Source organism: Barbus barbus, assembly GCF_936440315.1.
Source record: "Barbus barbus genome assembly, chromosome: 1".
In the NCBI taxonomy this organism is placed as follows: Eukaryota; Metazoa; Chordata; class Actinopteri; order Cypriniformes; family Cyprinidae; genus Barbus; species Barbus barbus.
In genome coordinates, this window is record NC_136729.1 from 41,315,796 (window position 1) to 41,336,189 (window position 20,394).

At 39.4% G+C, this 20,394-nt stretch overlaps 1 protein-coding gene across 1 annotated transcript; it reads left to right on the plus strand.

Annotated features, from left to right (window-relative positions):
• Positions 1-334: 334 nt before the first annotated feature.
• LOC306845503 (importin-7-like) lies at positions 335-20,048 on the plus strand. Its single transcript, XM_079378354.1, has 25 exons — positions 335-677; positions 3,339-3,420; positions 6,513-6,666; positions 6,744-6,902; positions 8,219-8,375; positions 8,472-8,561; positions 8,964-9,058; positions 9,246-9,330; positions 9,423-9,557; positions 10,204-10,303; positions 10,403-10,479; positions 12,037-12,153; positions 12,761-12,850; positions 12,970-13,135; positions 13,228-13,388; positions 14,204-14,332; positions 14,795-14,861; positions 14,943-15,068; positions 15,234-15,331; positions 15,576-15,671; positions 15,852-16,072; positions 16,170-16,378; positions 17,075-17,281; positions 17,358-17,474; positions 18,075-20,048. Exons 1-25 carry the CDS (start codon positions 594-596, stop codon positions 18,170-18,172), a joined length of 3,120 nt encoding a protein of 1,039 aa, XP_079234480.1. The 5' UTR covers positions 335-593; the 3' UTR covers positions 18,173-20,048.
• Positions 20,049-20,394: the final 346 nt, after the last annotated feature.

Here is a 20,394-nt window from a genome sequence, read left to right on the forward strand (position 1 = left end):
AATATAATAGCAGTCCACTGAAAAATCTAAATGTCTATACAAATGTATTAGATGTAAGAGGTTTATACAAATTCCAAAAAAACTATGTATTTTTCTAGTGAAGAGTGAAAAATATGTAAATAGCCTGCAAGAAGTTTAATGAACAAACATACTTTTTCTGTCATAATCCACCCCTAATTTAACACTTTTGACCAAAGCTAATGCTAGAGATGTTTTGTGGGATATTTGTATACGTGCTTTCCAGTACATTAACACATTTATGATAGAAATAAGAAACACAATGCATACAAGAAACTGTTATTGTGTACACACAACCTCAGTCACCATGGTAACATTTGTTTTTGTGTCGCATGAGGTATTTTTGGACCTCTAGGGACGCTAACGCAGCGTCGACGGAAAAAACTACAACTCCCTACACGTCTCACCGGGGACCGGAAACTCGCTGGAGAAATTGGCGCTGATCTACCCCCGGCCCATCTCCACTGCTCTTCCTTTCGCGCCGGTAGCCGACGAACCGAGCGTCCATGTGCGCAGCGCCCTGGAGTTCATAGATCACCGAGCCTGACGAATCCGTGCCAGACCGCCACTTTGTGATGGATCTCAACTCTTTGATCGAGGCCCTTCGGGGCACCATGGACGCAAATTTGCGTGAGGCCGCAGAGAGACAGCTGAACGAGGTAAAGTGATCAGATGGCGGTGCGCCTCGGGCCTTGCGCAGCAGGAAGGCTGTAGCCGCTAATAAATCCCGTTAAAAATGTGTCTCTGAAAACATTTTTGTTGGCGTATAGCCCTTCAGTAACACATAATATGAGCTAGTAATCATCAAAGCCCGAAGAACATATAGTTTTTAACATTGTGTTGCGCGCGCTAGCAGCTCGTGTCCGCGTACTACGCCACCGCGATAATGGCTTGCGTTAAACGGACGGTACGGCGCTTAAATGTAACGTGATTTTGAAAAAGGTGATCAGAATACACGAGGTTGTATACGTCTCTATGTTTTAAGGTCTAATTCTGATGTGTCTGAGTGTGTTAAAGCGGTTTATTTGGAGTGCGCGGTATGTGCTAGCGCGGGAGATGCTAGGTGCTAGTCTCACGTGTCATCATGAGGCAGGAGGCTTGTTGTTATTTCACTCTCTTCGTAAACCCTTTCACCGACTTAACTTTCAGAATATCTGATGATCGTATTTAAACAACTATAGGACCGATTTCGATGCTCACGAATGTGTTAAATCGCTATTTGAGTAGTTTTAGGCCCGCTGCGTCAGTGTTTTAAAAGTACTGTGGTGCAGCGGATGATGATATAATGATAATTAGAGAAATATCTCATTTGTTAGCACTAGTTAATGTAGTAGCTAACGTGGCCAGTAAGTTATATTTCGTTGTAACAAAGGATGTATTAGTCTGTTACTGTTACTGTCTTAATTCATACTAGCTCTCAGAACGTTTATTGATGTTAACAGAACTTTTGATTTGAAAATTGTTTTAAAAATGTTGAAATTAATTTGAATAAATACAGAGGCCTGGTTTCACAGACTAAATCAGGGTTAGGCCATAGCTCAATTAGGACATTTAAGTAATTTTTTTATAAATGTGCTTTAGAAAAAAACATTACTGGTGTGCGTCTTGAGACCAAAATAAAGGCACTGATTTATTTTAAGATCAGTCAGTGCAAGTTTCTTTCAGTTGAAACAGCTTAGACTTGCATTTTAGTCTGGGACTAGCCTTAAACCTTGTCTGTGAAACCGGTTTATTGTAAGCTCATGTTAACTTATTTTAATAAAACATTATTGTAGTTAAGTGTTAACTTATTTTTAGTAGACGGTTTTTGACAATCAATAGTTGTTCCATAAGTTTTTAACATAGCAATACTTTGTTTACATGTTTTTTGTCCCATGTTATTTTTTTGAAGTGCCAACCCAAAAAGTACGTTGGTACATCTTTCATATTATGCCATTGCTGTACCATAATACCACAGTACTTTTTGTGTAAATAACAATAACTTATAGCCGAAGTGTGTGATGTAAGGGTAGTTCTACTGCAAAGTTGTCTAGTTAAAGCAATATAGTCATGAAATGTAATTCATTACAAAGAAGTTGCAAACTGACTTTCCAAGAACAGGGTTGTGAACTATGAAGATTTAATTTCTTATTCACTGAAATGTAGTGTTCTTGTCTAAAGTAATGTTGTAATAACCGAGCCAGTGCTATTGCTCTTCTGTGATTTGTATTAGTTTGAGACCAGACCGTTTTGGTAGCTGGCTTGGCAGTTTCCTTCACGGAGTCTGATTTTGTGCTTGATTTGCTTTGTTTGACAGGAATATATATTAATTAGGTTGTTAGACAACTTCTATTGTGTGGTATCTAGGTGCTTGAGTTTGTTTAGTAGTGTGAGACCAGCGAGTCTCATTTAGTGGTAATCTGTATACAGTAGATGTTACCTGAGGAACACGAGGAAGGACAATCCCTGAGAGCCCAGCCCATCATCCTGTATGGAAGTCTCTTTTTCTTTCTTTTTTCTTTTCAGTTGTGTGAAATTTTATGCTTTTACTTTCATGTATGAGAGCGAGCGAGGATGTTCTTAAACAAAAAAAAACTATATTATATTTATTTATTGCGGAACGAGTAATAATTAATCAAATGTTTTTCTAGATAAAAGTTTTTCTTAGGGCCTACTGTGAGCTCTTTTGACAAAATACTAAATTTAATTACAGGAGTTAAGGTTATATTTAGGAATTATCACAAACTTTGTCACACGTTTTGGGGGCTTATGAGTCCAAAAGGTTGTGAACCCCTGAAGTGACAGTCACTATCTGGCCAGGCTCCAGGCGGCCCATGTGGACAGCAAGCCTGGATTCCTGTGTGCTGATGCTTTGGTGGTCGGGTGAGAATGCTGTCATGGCATTTCAAGCTGCGTCAGTGGTTCTTTCCACATAAGTCTTCGCTGACTAGTGCATTTTGTATGTTTATGGTGTTCAGTATCAGAGGCCAGAAGTAGATGTGGTGTTTATTTGGAAGTGAACTTGAAAGGACTTCCCTGAAATGTTGTTTCGGTTCATTCAGTGGAGCAATACAGGTCTCTTTGTAAACAGTTCACCCTTTCAGTTAATATAAAGTCTGTGTCATGTCGCCCACTGAAGAACAACAGCTGTATTTGGAAAGTTATTTATCAGGGTAATTTGGGAGTGATCACAAACTTCATTTTCATGCAACCTGATCCACTTTTAAACCTGAATGGTAATTAATCTATGAAGTACCCAGAACTCAAACTGTACTTTAAATTATCTGGATTCAGTCAAATGCTACGTTGTGCATTTCTAACATTTGTTTTCTGCTCCACAGGGCCATACCCAGGTGAACTTTGTGTCTACACTACTGCAGGTGACCATGACTGATCAGTTGGATTTGCCTGTACGGCAAGCAGGTACGGTTATGGCCCTTTAAGACCTACATTCTCGTCCTTTCCTCAGCAGAGACCAGCGTTACTCTCAATGCTGCTGTTATACCATTTAACACATTCCGGTGTTGAACTGCACACTCAAACTTCCTCCTCTATCAATCTATGACTGTCCCTGTTCCGTCTTTAGTAGCAGATGTCATATGCTGACACAGAGCTGAGACATTCTGTCACTGTGCACCGTGTGTTTGAATACAGATTCAAGGGAATTTCAAGGGTGTAGTTGTTACACTTGGTCTTGAAAATTTCTCTACATTCATATATATTTATGCTTTAGATGACCTGCTGTAGAAAATACAAATAGTTTATTTGCAAAAACGGAGAACTCTGTTTTTGAAAATTTTCAAAAATCATGTTTTTGTTTCGTTGTTAGTTAGCTGGGTTTTTTTTGTTATTTTTAACCCAGTCAAATTAACCAAACATTTGATTGAGATTAATTGGAATGCACAAGGAAAAAACATTATTTCTGAGAATTGTTATAAACTGAGTTAACTGTTTTTGCATATTAACTCTTCAAATACACACTGTGGCACAAAAGGATAATTGTGTAATTGTGGCACACAAGTGTAATTGAATCTGTACAGCCCTGGAGTGGGTGGATGTTTGCTTTTGAAATGCCTCTGTGCTGCTCCGTGATAATTTTTCATCTCTTTCTGTCTTTTGTTCTATAGCCAGACTGTCTTTTGTGACTTTACAAATGACAATTTTCAAGAAAAACGTGGTTCATAAGAGATAGGAGGTGCACTCGCAGTGCATTCTTCAAATAGTGTCTTTGCAATTGAAAGATCTTGATGGGTACAGTTTATTTCTGAGAGCTGTTTTTCTTTTAGTTATCACTTTTTTTCGCAGCCCTATGATTTTCAGAATGTGGAAAAGACAGACAGAATCCTGACATCCAGTCTTTAATAACATCCAGTCTAAGGCCCTGTTTACACACGTGCGTTTTCGTTTTAAAACGCATAACTTTTGCTATAGTTACTCCTATTGTTTACACTACTCCGGCGTTTTCGAGGTAGAAAACTGAGACTTTGGAAAACGCTGCAGACCCAGATTTAGTTTGAAAACTCCGGGGTTGCGTTTCAGTGTAAATGGAGCAAAATGGAGACTTTTGAAAACAATGGCGTGGCTACCCACATTCGCAATGTGTATCCTTGATGACCATGTAAACAATAACGTCATGCTCATTGTTGTACCCATAGATATGTATGGGCAGATTCCCCATTCGACTGCTCCAAGCACGCAGACGTGTCCGCCATCTTAATAATAGGGCATCTACCTATACATATCTATGGTTGTACCTGAATGAATGGTCATGTGACATGCGTTTTCGGTTGTGTAGTGTAGACGGAGATCGTTTCTGAAACAAAGCGGAAACGCCAGTGTAGACAAGGATCATTTTCATTCTAAAACTTTTTTTTTTTAATGAAATTGCACTAGTGTAAACGAGGCCTAAAACTAAAACTATTTACTATAAAGAAGAATGAAAATCAAGGAGTAGGGCTGTACAGTTAATCAAATTGTCGTCTGATGTTATGTTTTCTGAGGACTTCATGTGAACACCATCTCCATAGCCGTTCTGAGAGTAACTTCATTAGCCTTTCACGGTTTCATTTGAATGAAAACTGTTGTCAAATATACACACACTCAAAGGTCTTCACTGAAAACTGCCAAAATGAATTAAGCTTTTACGAAAAATATATTACTGCTGTGTAGTAAAACGAACTTCAGAGTTTAAGGAATTGTTTAATTCATACAATAAACCTGTTGTACAGCAATTTATTTGACGAACAATGCCATGTTTTGTTCTAAAGGAATTGTCGTTTTCATTTGATTACATTTTAAAGATTGATTAGATTAATTAAATTAAGTTTTAATTTAAATACCCTTGTTTAGGAGGATAAATGTATGTTAAATAGTTAAAAAGTAAAAATTTGGAATTTGGAAAAAAATTAAATGTTTCACTCTGTTATATGGTTAAATTTAAGTTAGTAATTGGTGATGTTCAGTTGATTAGACATGCTTTTTAATGACTAATATTTAATCAATCCATTGAAACGTAATCTAGAATAATTAAAATGGAAAGCACATGAATTTGTGAAACATTACAGTGGATTTCATAGGATTTATGTACTGCATAGGGAACACGTGTTACTGTGAACACAACTGTCAGGAGGTTAACAGCCCTTTGGGGAAAAACAAATCTGAAATATTATGGTTTTACAATATCATCTGACTTCAATGTACTACTTTGAAGTGGCTGGATTTGCTCTGGCATCATGAACCCTTAACATGAACCATCACCTGACCACTGTTTGGCAGTTTGGCGTTCACATGCCCAATTGCAGATCACGCCATTAGATTTGGGATAGAGGGAGGCATGAGAAGAGTTGCTGATTCAGCAGCAGCAGGCAGGATTACTCGTTTCCGGCTTTATGAACCTGTCTGCTGTTTGATTGTCTCCGGTCTAACTCATCCTCCCCGTCAGCTAATGCTGGTTACATATTCAGTGCTTACGTTGACAACTTTGTGTGCTAAAACTGTTTGTGGTCTGTATTCTACATACGTGGTCTATCTGCCTGTGAGGACTTTTTTACAACAGGCAGAAACCGAGGCTCCAGATGCTGAGTTTCTAAATATGAAAACTGCTCTCTGGAGAGTCCTCAAATGCAGCTGCTGGGATTTTTCAACAGATGCACAGCTGCATTGAGTGCCTGACATAGCTCAGGCTTTCTTGACATCACATGGGCGTTCAAACAGAGCATGTTAACCTAATCCTTTCTTTGCGTGAACTGGGCTAGGTTTCAAGGCCAACAGGTTTTCAAATGTGTTCAGAATGGAAGGCATTCATGCTACTCATACTATTTATGTACTCTGCAGAAAGCGTTATGCTAACATTCCAGTATTTTATGTTTTAGTTTAAATTTTTCTGGATTCCATTTTGATGGTTAAATGGTTTTAGTAATTTTGATTGAATAATTAAAAAATTGCCAAATTCTAACCCTGATCCAAACATAGCCTTTGGTACTGCTGTCTCTTACCTCATGTTGTTGTTTTTTTAGGTGTGATCTACCTGAAGAACATGGTCACACAGCACTGGAGTGAAGGAGATAATGCAAACACTGAAGGGCCTACCCGTAACATCCCAGAAGAGGACAGGCAGTTCATTCGAGAACACATAGTGGAGGCCATCATCCAATCCCCAGAGCGCCTCAGGTAACACAGCGGTACATATACACATGGGGGGGGGGGTCACTTTCTTTTATAACCTTTTCTTTTCTTCACTTTCATAGAGTGCAACTCACAACTTGCATTCACCACATGATCAAGCATGACTACCCTGCTAGATGGACGGCTATCGTGGACAAGATCGGCTTTTACCTGCAGTCTGATAACAGTGGCTGCTGGCTGGGCATCCTGCTGTGCCTCTACCAGCTGGTCAAGAATTACGAGTAAGAGAGCCATGAAACACTCACAGGTGGTGTTCAAACCGAGCATGATTTCTGAATGGATTTGAGAAGCCAGGCTTTGGCACAGTGTGTCTGATTTGATATTTTGCAGTTGCTTAGATCAGATATGTTTAGACAATGTATTGAGTTTCTATGGTGAAGATGTAGGCATCAACATGATGCCAAGTGACGCAGTTCTAAAACGACCAGTTGAGTAGCAGTCGAAAATGGAAATTGGGCAGAGAGAGAGAGAAATTGCAAGCTCATAGACAGTAGTGTGTTTGGCCAAAGTCCCTTTCTCAGCAATGCGCAGACCGATCGCTGTATGACATCAAAGCACTGCAAGAGCTACAAAGAGCAGATGGCTCCACATGCTTTCGAATCATTCTTGCGGTACTTTGACGTCCGATCGGTCTGCGCGGTGCTGCCTCAAATCGAACATTCCTCATCTCACAGCCGGTCCGTTTTGATGGCACATAATGCTCACATTCGCATGTAAACATGTCGGCGGCATGGAAGTTAAGCAAACACAAAGTTTGCAATTTGTAATACAATATTGACTGTTTTCGCTGACGAAGTCTCAATCAAAGCCACAGCAGAACTGTTTTCTGTCTCCAAGCAACACAGTGGTGTTCTGATACTGAATGAATCCATGTTTTTGAGTGAATCAAGCGTCAATGATTCAGTAACCCATTCATAAAGACAGTAGTCACTTGCCTCGTTACTAATGACTCGCCATTTACCATCATCTACTGGTGGTTTGGTTTCATATTTAAAAGTATTGCATGTTTCCCAACATTTTTAACTTGTATGTTCAAAAATATTTAAAACATTAATCTTATAAAAGTTATGCATTTGAAATTTTGTGATGTAAATGCATTTATGGCACCTCAGCTTCATCAAACAGTCTATCTAAATACATCTAATGCCACTTCATATGCAGCTTCTGTGTTCTCTGCAATGAAAAGATGGAGTTTGTTGATAGTGTGCGCGCACTAATGTCAACATTTTACAATTTGCAAAAGTAAATTACTCCACTGCTGACAAAGAGAAGTATGAACAACTATGACAAGAGGGTTGCACTGTCCAAAAGGTTTGTGGTATAAATATGCTTCTTTTTTACTTGAAGCATATGTTGCCTTTTTCCTTTATTTTGTTGTCGGAGTGCACCAGAACGCTTCATTTACATGTTAAATTCTCAAACATTTTCTTTCCGCCAGAGCCCCCTACAAGGTTTATATTCCGAACTGTCACCTTTTTGACCTGTTGTGATTTTTGCAGGTATGGATATAATAATTTTTTTTATTTTTTATTGTAAGGTATAAGAAGCCTGAGGAGCGCCAGCCATTGGTTGCTGCCATGCAGATCTTTATGCCCATGTTGAAGGACCGATTCATACAGCTGCTGCCGGACGCCTCCAACGACTCTGTTCTTGTGCAGAAACAGATCTTCAAGATCCTTTACGCTCTTTTCCAGGTATTACCGTCACCTCTGATACCGATACAGAAGCTCACAGCTTTTACACAATGAAGCTTTTGTGGTTTGGGTCTCATGATTGGTCTGTTTTTACAGTACAACCTGCCTCTGGAACTGATCAATCGCCAGATTCTGACCGAGTGGATGGAGATTCTGAAGACTGTCGTGGACCGAGATGTTCCTCCAGTAAGGATGCACTCTGTTTATAATCCATGTTGTGTTCGGGCTCACATGGGAGTTTAGTATAGTGGCAGGGTTGTTTTTAATGGTCTTTTAGTGTCTGTCAATAGGCTGTGAGTGAACGGTGTGCGTAGTGTCCATCTGCGTTTAGTGTCGTCTCCGGTCCGTGTCTTACAGGCTGTGAGACAGTTCTCACGCCACACTCACAGCCACAGATCCAATGGAGATCATAGTACTGGCCCAGTGACGTCTAAACAACCATCCACCACTGGCCAGCCTCCATAGTCTCCTACAAGATCCAATAAACTCCACTTAAAGATCATAAATCGATGGCATTTTTTTAATAGTATGCAGTGTTCAGTTTTGTAGCTCTGATCTTCTCAAGTGCTTGTGTGTGTGGCTTTGCAGGAGACGCTTCAGGTGGATGAAGATGAGAGACCCGAGCTGCCCTGGTGGAAATGCAAGAAGTGGGCACTTCACATCCTCGCCCGACTCTTCGAAAGGTGCAGTACTAACATAACATCACTTCCACCCAGGAACGCTAAAGATAAAGCTTTCAGAGATGACTCATGGTCCATTTGAATCCCGACCCACGCTGAGCAGTTAGAAACAGTCGAGTAGTTATTTTCAGCTGAAAGTCTTGGGTGTTTAAAACTGTTACTGTATTTTTATGCATGTTTTTGCCCCAAGGTATGGCAGCCCTGGCAACACAACCAAAGAGTACACAGAGTTTGCAGAGCTTTTCCTCAAGGGTTATGCCGTGGCTGCGCAGCAGGTAAACAGGAGACTTTGGTAAATATTTCTGTGGGTTGTTGACATGACGTGTGTTGAGATAACTGATGACCTTTGATTGTTTGATTCTGATAGGTACTGTTGAAGGTGTTGTATCAGTATAAGGAAAAGCAATACGTGGCTCCCAGAGTCTTGCAGCAGACACTAAATTACATCAACCAGGGAATCGCACACGCCGTCACCTGGAAGAACCTAAAGCCACACATCCAAGTATGTAGATGTTGTTATACATGTTTTCATAAGGAGATTTTAATGAAGTATTAGGGAAAGAATATAATAAAGTTGCAATGTAATGCAAGTAGTGACACATGCACATTTTCTTTCATGCATTTTGAAAAAGGGAATTGTGAATAGATATAGGAAGATTTAAAAGAGCTTTTGCAGTAAATTGTAAAAAGGGTGTGGGGTTTAAGTGGATTGGTGAAGTCCAGCATATTTCGGTAGAGAGAAGTCTAACTTTTTACTGGAAGGTTGAGTTATGACAAGCTCCTACAAGCTCAAAAAAAATAATAAAAAGAATCAAATGGATTAATCATTAACAATAAGATCAATAACATGCATTTAGAAAATAGAAATTTCCATTTAATTGCCAACTTTGGGGAAACTAGTATTGCCAAATGAAGTAAAATGTACTTAGAGATAATAAAGGTCAGGGATAGTTTACTCAAAAATGGCAGTTTTCATCATTTATTAACCCTCAAGTTGTTCCAAAACTGAATGAGTTTGATTTTACTGCAAGTCCATTCTTAACTGAAAACCTCTGTAACCAGTGTGAAATTACTGTAAAACACTGCCTCATGTTGTCCCACACCTAATCCAAGTTCTTGGTATACAACTTGAATGTTTCTGGTTTCAGGGAATTATTCAGGACGTGGTGTTTCCCCTCATGTGCTACACAGACAGCGATGAAGAGCTCTGGCAGGAAGACCCTTACGAGTACATCCGCATGAAATTTGGTTAGAGCGTCACCTTATTTGTCTGAACTACCAAAAGTTTCTTTGAGCAGAAGACCAAAACCAAATAGATCTGCTCATTCTCTCTCTGCTTCCTCTTAGATGTTTTTGAAGACTTCATCTCCCCCACCACTGCAGCTCAGACGCTTCTCTTCACTGCTTGCAACAAAAGGAAGGAGGTGGGTGTTTGGAGGCGCCATCTGGCATGATGAGGCCTATGATGTGACTGTGTTTGGCTGAGTTTTGTGTATCTCTTACTGCCAACCCTCATGTATCCAATCAGCACCCTGTAGCTCCTTCCACAGAACTGTTGGATGTTTCTGACGCCAGGTGGAAAGAGCTGCTCCGTAATCTCAAAGAGCTGTCTTATTTATTATAAAAATTATAGTTTTTATTAGGGCTGCAGCTAACAGTTATTTTGATAAGAGATTAATAGGGCTGGGTATTGTGACCAATTCTGCGATTCGATTCTTATTTTTTATGGTTTCGATTCGATATCGATTAGCTATCAATATTTCTTTTAAAATGTTAGTTTTGCAGACATGGGATCCATATTTTGATATAAATGCTGGTAACTGAAACTCTCCTACTTAAGTTTATTACTGAAATACACATCTACATTAATAATAGGGTGCACACAGTTGTTTTTTTTTAGTGGAGCAATTCGAAAGATGGTGACACCTTCAGGACGAGAGGTGAATATTCATATCCTCTTACTTGAAGCACGCGCATTAAGACTGACAGATGTTTTCACTCACGGACGCGATCGAGTCGATTCGTTGTCGGGTTTCATCGATTAGTGGTTGCAGCCCTGGTTATAGCCTAATTGGTAGGAATTACTTGATTCCACACCAGTATAGGGTTATTACTAGTGGTGGACAATATGCTCAATTTTCATATTGTCCTATCGTCAGCCTGTGAGATCGCCGATACACGACATTGTCATGCTAATTTAATTATTTAGTTTCATTGCTGGAAAGTGAACCAACTCTAGCATAAGGCTAAAAGCAGTCTAATGTTTTTAATATGACTGAATTTGTATTTAACAGAACAAATTAATAGAAGCATTGTAAATTCCGCTGTTTCAGCGATGACTCATCTAAACACCTCTGATTGGCCATTGCATTTGTAAGCTCTGCATAATTGTGTGTGATTGGTTATAACGTGCAACACTGTAAAAACTTGGAAAGAAATATAATGCAACAAATAAGCCCTAATATTAATTAAAATTACTAGCATAATAATAATAATCGTCTCGTCATTGTCAAAGGCATCAGCCACAGGCGATATCTCTCACTATCGGCGATACATGATACTATCGTCTGTCAGCACAACCCTATTTACTACTCTCGGTTTGAAACTGTCCCACCTTTAAACTGGATCTTGCGTATTCGTGCACATGCTCTGATAGAGCTTTGTCAGGTGTGTAAGCACCGTGGGAGTTTGAGTTTCAGTTTTGAAAGTGACCATCAATTGGCTGTGGGTGGACGGTGTGCGTAGTGTCCATCTGCGTTTAGTGCCGTCTCCAGTCTGTGTCTTGCAGGCTGTGAGACGGTTCTCACGCCACACTCACAGCCACAGATTCACTGGAGATCATAGTACTGGCCCAGTGACGTCTAAACGACCATCCACCACTGGCCAGCCTCCATACTCTCCTACAAAACCTACACATGACATGAATCATGAGGTCTTGTGGTATTTAGAATTTTACGTTAACCACGTTTGTTGTATAACAGGTGTTGCAGAAGTCCATGGGCTTCTGTTATCAGATACTCACAGACCCGGCGTGTGACCCCAGGAAAAAAGACGGTGCTCTTCATATGATCGGCTCGCTGGCTGAGATTCTTCTCAAGGTGATTTTATTAAGATATAATAATGCAATTAATGAAAAAACATTTAATATCATAGAAAACTTAGCTGTTTTAACTCGTATACGAAGTAATGAGGTTATGACATCACTTATTTTAATTTAAAATTTCTGTACCACAGCAAAAACTACTTGCCCAACTAATAGTGAAGAGAAGTGAATAGTCAATAATAAAATTACCAAAAAAAACAAACAATTTACAAGCAGTAGCACAAAAGTACAGTTAAAAAAAAAAGTTCACGTTTTCAGATAGTTCTAACAGTGTTATTCAGGTGCAGAAATTGAATGATTGATTGATTGGTACAGGTGGCAGCAAATATATTGGGCTGCTGTCACTTTAAGACCAAATTCACAATCCAGTGTAATGATACACATCCCGTTTTCTTTCTTAGTTGTTTTTATTCACTTAAGACATGCATGTTTGAAGGGACTCGCCAAGACAGGCTTTTTGACATTTTGTGTATTTGTCCTTTCAAGTTCTTGTGCATTTTCTTGTGCTTAAATAGTCTATTATTGCTTGAATATTTAAAAGCAGCATTCTAGGATTTAACATCCTGATTAGTTGTACTGATGATTTTGTTTTCTTCAATTAGAGGAAGATCTACAAAGACCAAATGGAGTTCATGTTGCAGAATCATGTCTTCCCTCTGTTCCGCAGCGAGCTGGGCTACATGAGAGCCAGGGTGAGAGATGTGCTCGTTGTAGTCAGTCTTATTAAAGAATAATTCAACCTAGATAAAAGCAATGGCTTGAGTGCTGCAAAGTGTCGACTTGTCTTAGTTCATAGTAATTCTGCCTCTAGGCTTGCTGGGTTCTTCATTACTTTTGCGAGGTCAAGTTCAAGAATGACCAGAACTTGCAGACAGCCCTCGAGCTCACCCGCCTGTGTCTGATCAACGACAACGAGATGCCTGTTAAAGTGGAGGCTGCCATCGCTCTCCAGGTCCTCATCAGCAATCAGGAGAAAGGTAAGATTTCACTCATGTGTCTCTTTTTCTGTTTAATGCCTTCCTCTTGCATTAGCTGAATTTGAGATGGCTTTGTTTGGTTTTCCTATCAGCCAAAGATTACATCACCCCCCACATCCGGCCCGTGATGCAGGCCCTCCTCCACATTGTGCGTGTGACAGAGAATGACGATCTTACTAACGTCATCCAGAAGATGATCTGCGAGTACAGTGAGGAGGTCACACCAATCGCTGTAGAGATGACCCAGCATTTGGTAATAGCCATTTAAATATTAATGTCACCCTATAAAGCCTGACACATGAAATAACAGTCCTAAAAATTTTATTTTGGAAATGGAAGAGTTTATTGAACCGTTAGACACAATCTTAAAAAAAGTATGCATATGTGTAATTTAGTTGGTATCATATTTGATAAAAGAAAATACAATAAAGAAGAATATAGAGCTCATACTTGAGGAAAAAAACTACATATAATAAACAAACTGCACATATTAAACTGCATATAAATATCAGTTGTCACTATATGTCCCAATAATGTCTTAGTAAGATGATATTTAAATGCTTCATTTTATTATCATAGTTCTATAGTTTTTATAATGGGGGAAACATATAATGCAATATAATACAATGATCGGGAGATAGACAAATTAACATTTCTTCAAAAAAATTGTTTTGTCATTTGATACATTTTAACATGATTTTTCTAAAAATGAGGTATGAATAATCAAGTAAAAGTTCAATAAGTGTTCATCTTGAAATATTGCTAATGATATAAAATGTGATCTTGTTTAATTTGTGAAAATCAGTAAAGATTTCCCAGCAAAGGTGGACGTTTTTAGAATTATACCAAAAGACTGTTTACTTGCTAAAGTATAAACTATCAATCAGACAACAAGGCAAGTAGTAGACTGTACAACAGGTTTTCTAGCAATGTTTCGATATTATTTAGAGGCCTTAGAAATATATAAAATACTATGCTGTAGGCTTTATAGGGCTGCAATAATTTGCACAAAGAGCTTTAGTGAAGCATCTCGGAAGTAAACATTCCTGCTTGATTCCTCTCTCCCAGGCCATGACCTTCAACCAGGTGATCCAGACAGGGCCTGATGAGGAAGGAGGTGATGATAAAGCAGTGACCGCCATGGGCATCCTTAACACCATTGACACACTGCTGAGTGTAGTGGAGGATCATAAAGAGGTGAGAAAATAGAAACATGGACTGTGGAGTTCTTCCTGTCTCTCTAGCCTGTAGCACCCTGCTGAATTACTTCCAGCTGCCCACAAACACGAAAAAAAAAACATGTGCGCCAACTTCTGACAAAGTGCCTCACTGGCTAGAGGACATCTTTAAATAGCCTTGTGGAAATCTATATACATTTATATTTTACACGCTTTCTTTGCACTGTATGCAGTTTCATGCTAATCCCTTTGCAATGAATTTGAACTGAATGCTTGTTTAAAAATGTATGAATGTCATTTATTTTTAGAAGATATCAAACCATGTGGAGTTTGGAGAGACATAGGACAAGCACACTTTCAGATAGCACATTAAACATTCTCTTCAGTATTTTCTTACTTTGCTATCGCCAAGCATTTGTGATTTTGACATTGTATGGAGAGATGCCACTGTGCAATAACATTGCTGATTGATTGGTTTCAGATTACTCAGCAGTTAGAGGGCATCTGTCTGCAGGTGATCGGCACAGTCCTCCAGCAGCATGTCCTTGGTAAGTTCCCCACACTAATGGAAAAACCTGTTTTGTGACTTTTTGGTTTTGTATTGATTGTTTTGGGTTATTTTTCCCCAGAGTTCTACGAGGAGATCCTGTCTCTGGCCCACAGTCTGACGTGTCAGCAGGTGTCCCCTCAGATGTGGCAGCTGCTCCCTCTGGTCTATGAGGTCTTCCAACAAGACGGATTTGACTATTTCACAGGTAGTGCAGTGTCTGGCATTTACTTTAACTCATGTTCACTTGATTAACTTCCTTTTTAAATTGTAAACGATGCCAGATGATTGCACAAATTTGAAAAATTTTAATAGTTGTTTACTTCAACTGATAGATATTAAAATAATTCCTTGCGTACCCTTTTTATTTCAGATATGATGCCACTTCTCCATAACTACATCACAGTTGACACAGACACACTCCTGTCTGACACCAAATACCTTGAAATAATCTACAGTATGTGCAAAAAGGTACATCTACTTCAATGCAAACCAAAAGTGAATTCAGTGCCACTTTTTTTAAAACAATGTATAAAGTAGTGAGTAATATAAGGTCACTACTTAATATGGGTTAACTTTAGGATTAGTGTTTGCTTCATGGTTAGTATGTACATAGTACATACATTTAGAATAGCACTGTAAAACAAAGTGCTACCGTAAAGTTTCTAACTACTTTTAACTTGAAGAAACTGTGATGATATGACTGTGTGCTCAGATTTTGTCAGGAGACCCAGGGGAGGACCCAGAATGCCATGCGGCCAAGCTGTTGGAGGTCGTCATTCTACAGTGCAAAGGTCGTGGTATTGACCAGGTGTGTTTCCTGAACATTGTCCATTTTACAATGTGCACCACAGACCTTATTTCAGACATTTAACCAAAAACCCATTCAAAAAAACCCATTGACTTCATAAAATCGGAACTGGAAGTGTTAAAATGCAAATTTCTGTGTTGGCAATAATGAAAAGGTTCATCTTGGTGCCTGTTCCTGCAGGTGGTGCCCTTGTTTGTAACGACTGCTTTGGAGCGTTTGACGCGTGAAGTGAAGACCAGTGAGTTGAGGACCATGTGTCTGCAGGTGGCCATTGCCGCCCTCTATTACAGCCCTCCTCTGCTCCTCAACACACTGGAGAATCTGCGCTTCCCCAACAACACCGAGCCCATCACAAACCACTTCATCTCCCAATGGCTCAAAGACATTGACTGCTTCCTTGGGTACACACTTCATACCATTTTCTGACATTAAAGAGCTCAGACATTTCTCAGGACAAAAGTACCGGTCATTGTAACATGCGATCTGCGTTGTTTGCAGGCTTCACGATCGAAAGATGTGCGTGTTGGGACTGTGCGCTCTAATGGATCTTGATCAGAGGCCACAGGCTGTCAATCAGGTCGCAGGACAGCTCCTCCCTGCAGCCATTCTCCTGTTTAACGGCCTGAAGAGGGCCTATGCCTGCAGGGCTGAACATGAAAATGATGATGATGAGGAAGAAGGGGATGGAGAGGAGGAAGAGGAGAGTGGTAAATGAGCTTTACCAAACCAAAAAGTCTTATCTATGTAGCGGCAGTATTTCAGTCTTCTGAAATGATTATTTTTTTGGTGCTTTTCCACTGCATGGTACGGTTCACTTTGGGGGGGGTTTCCACTGGATACAGTACATGGTACTTTTTTTCAGCACCACCTCGGCTGAGGTTCCAAGTGAACAGTACCGTTGTCAAAACGTGACGTGTAAACTCTGCTGATCACTTATTGGCCAGTGAAAATCATCACTGTGAACTTGTGACACGAGAGAGAGTGGAAAAGCGCCAATAGATATTGGTTGCATTAATATTTAGTCATTTAATTATACATTGCATTTTTTTTATTAGGGTTACTGTGTACCATTTTTTTTAAATACGTAGAACAAATACAAAAAATAAACAAATCAAACATTAGTGAGATCTTATATCTATATACAATACAGTTTGTTTGAAAGCAGCTTCATAGTAATAGACTGGAAAATTGGTTAATTTTGAAATGCATCAATTATGAAATTAAATCCAATTTGGAGTTGGATCAAATAGTCAAGCTTGTATTTCTTCCAGTTAATTTTTTACTTTCAACATGGTGTGTCGAATCAAGTGAATTGGTATATTTGATTGAAGTTGCTCTATATCCTGCTGTTGTCTCAAAGTAATGAACTGTAATTTTGACATGTGACTCGTGTATCCATGCAGCCGAGTTAGGCAGTGATGAAGACGACATAGATGATGAAGGCCAGGAATACCTTGAAATGCTAGCTAAACAAGCAGGAGAGGATGGTGACGATGAAGACTGGGAGGAGGATGACGCAGAGGAGACCGCTCTTGAAAGTTACACAACCTCAGTGGATGACGAGGACAACCTTGTTGATGAATACCAGATCTTCAAAGCCATAATGCAGAGTATGGATTTCACCTATTGTATGAATTAAATGAGCGACTTGAGTGTTTTACTGACAGACTGCTCTCTTTCCTTTAGATGTCCAGGCCCGTGACCCAGCATGGTACCAGGCGATCACACAGTGTCTCGATGAGGAACAAAGAAAACAACTTCAGGATATTGCAACACTCGCAGATCAGCGACGAGCAGCACATGGTGAGGCAAAAAAGCTGGTTGAGTAATTGATTGCGCAGCACTTACTTCTCCCCCTTGACGTACTACTATTTAATTTTGGATATTTCTGGCAAACATTCGACGTAAAACATACTAGTCTGTGAAAAGCTAGAAACACTTAGGCTATGTACAGATTAATCTAGATATATTTGAAGAAAGTGTTTTCCACAGCGTTTTCCAAAAGTTACTAGTCCACACTGATGTATCACCTTGCTGCACATGTGTAAAACATCATGCACACTTACAGAGATAATGCCGAGAGACACAGTTCGCATGCTGTTCTTCTGGCACAGTCGTTTTATTAGCAAAATATCCCATCACTGATTCATGCGTCTAGGTCATACTTAAAATCAGCGTCGTTTGCTTTGCGTGGCTTTCTGAATACAGATTCACGCTTCTGGCACACCCGAACCCGAACCAGTGTGGTCAGAAGATCAACATTAAGAGAAAAACAAAGATGCATTTTTTTATTTATTCAGATTAAAAATAAGTGTTGCCTTAATATGCTGCCAAAATGTTATCCAATTGTTCAGCCTGCTGATTTATCCCACTTTTGGTTTTGTTTCCGATTGTTTTTTTTAGAATCAAAGATGATTGAGAAGCACGGAGGATACAAGTTTGCAGATCCGGTGGTGCCATCCGTTTTCAACTTTGGAGGCAGCGCCCCTGGGATGAATTGAGTCCTCTCTTTCCCTTTCCCTTTCTAACTGTGACTGAATGTAGTGAAATGAAAACACTTGTGTTGCTCCCTGAAGTAGTGGTTCCAGAACTGGTTCTTCTCTCTCACTCTTCAATCTGACTTATCAAATTTGAACAGCACCAGAAGATGTGGGAAGGCAACCAAACGCAACCAATGCCTGGGAAAACAAACCAAGAAAAAAAGCTCTGAACAATTTTGTCCAATGGAATCCAAAAATAAGAGGGATACCATAACAGCAGCTCCCACACACATACTACAGGGGCTAATGAATTGAAATTGAGACATAATGTCAAAATCATTGTCACTGTATGGGCCAAAGGGCCTTTTCAAGATTATACCTCTGGCAGTAGTGTGTCAACGTTTTTCTTCATCAAAAAAACAAAACAAAACAAAAAACAAATCTCATATTGTACATAACTAGCCAAGGCACTTGATTTTTAAGTTGCCTGGTCAAACAACCAGAGGCATTTGTAAGGTGTCAACGTGTATTCAAATGTAGCATATTGGATACTTGTCATAGCACTATGTGATGCCTGATCTCTGTAAATTAATGACTAGCACTTTCATATTGTTCAGGTCTCTTAGCCTTCTGTATCAGACTGCAAATTTTTTAACTCAGTTGAAAACTATTTAAGAATTGGAACATTGTTACCTGGACGGTGACTTCTCCTATAATGGTTGGTGTTCAGAGGGCTTCAATAATAGTGTGTGGCAATCATTTGCTGCTTGTAATGATAATGTTTTAGGCTCCAAAAGAAATGCACTTGGTGTTCGATCTGGATAAAGATATTGTTACAAGCACTGTAAGTCATTGGAGCATGATTTGAGGAGGTTTCAAGCATTTGGTTGATGTACACAACATCAGTATACACAGCATTAAAAAAAAAACGGCTTTAAATCTGATATATTTTTTGATCGATTCGCCATTTCCGGTAATTTGTTATTGGTGGAGTTTCTCCACTTTCCCAAAAGCATTGTTAGCCATCTATGGTTTCAGTTTGTCATTGCTAACATAGTTCTACGATTCTGTTTTTCGAATCTGTAGTTCCAACGAATATTCATTTGTAAAGTTGTGTGGTTCAAATTGCAGCTCCTGAACTGTGGTTTGAAGTAGTTTATTATTAGCGTGATGTGGACTTGCATTGATCATGCTCTTGGGCACAATAAGCAAACTAACGTGCAGTATGTTACAATCGCTTTCTTTTAAATAAATTGAAGAGTGAGTAAATCTGTAAGGGAACCCTGGAGGAAAGAGGGAAGCTGTGATAATTCAAACATCAAATAAAACAACACGATAAGGTTCAAAAACAGTGGAGTAGTCCTCAGATGCCACATTTGTAAGAGTAGCTTCTCTGAGAAATTATTTTTGGAGAAAGCTGCTGATTGAATGGGCCATTTACAGCAATTACATACTGCATGTTAACGTGATTAAAAAAACTAACAGCTTTCTACTTGTGTAACTGACATTAATCTGGCGAAGTAATTGACACAGGTCTGACAATAATAACAATCTCTAATCGATTGATTAGCAGAGGTTATTACTCCACTTGTGTGTGAAATGTAATTTACAACCCTCTTATACCAACATGCTTCCACTGAGGGAGATTTGGCCATTTTACTACAGAAACGTACCACAGGATGATTGCCTAGTAGTGTTGTAGTCTTGCGATATTATTGGGTAAAAATTGAAGCAGCAATATTGTGGCCAAGTAAGCCAATGTGATGCTCATTGTAAAGCTGAGTACCTTTTCTTTGGGGGGGGTCATAGAGCTATAAAGAGTCCCTTAAGGCATGGTCTTGGCAATACCACTTGGCCTAACTTCCTTGAAAATAATAAAGGTTTTTGACTTTGTCTGAATCTGAGCCAGGAGTTTTCAACTTGGACGTTTTGGTCTCCATATTTTACAGCTGTAATTGTCCTGTAGGTGGCGCTGTCACCTAGCTGCTTAGATGGGCTCAGGGCATTGTGTTAAGGATCATTTCCAAATTTTACTTCTGGACACCAAAGTGATAAAATTCAGCCTCGCTTCATGATTGCCATCCCTGCTTTTACATTAATTTATGCGTAACACCGGGGTTCCTCAATCCACATACTGGAGAGCCACTTTCCTTCAGAATCTAGCTTGAACTATATTTCAATGCATTGAATCCACTAATCAGGGTTTTTGAGTTTGGTAGTCAAAAACTATATGATCATCCTGC

Excerpts from the sequence above, each read along its gene's own strand:
- LOC306845503 (XM_079378354.1), top strand. The coding sequence starts at position 594 with ATGGATCTCAACTCTTTGATCGAGGCCCTTCGGGGCACCATGGACGCA. Across the intron at positions 3,421-6,512 it reads TTTGCCTGTACGGCAAGCAG|GTGTGATCTACCTGAAGAAC; the intron begins GTACGGTTATGG and ends TTGTTTTTTTAG. Across the intron at positions 17,475-18,074 it reads TCAGCGACGAGCAGCACATG|AATCAAAGATGATTGAGAAG; the intron begins GTGAGGCAAAAA and ends TGTTTTTTTTAG.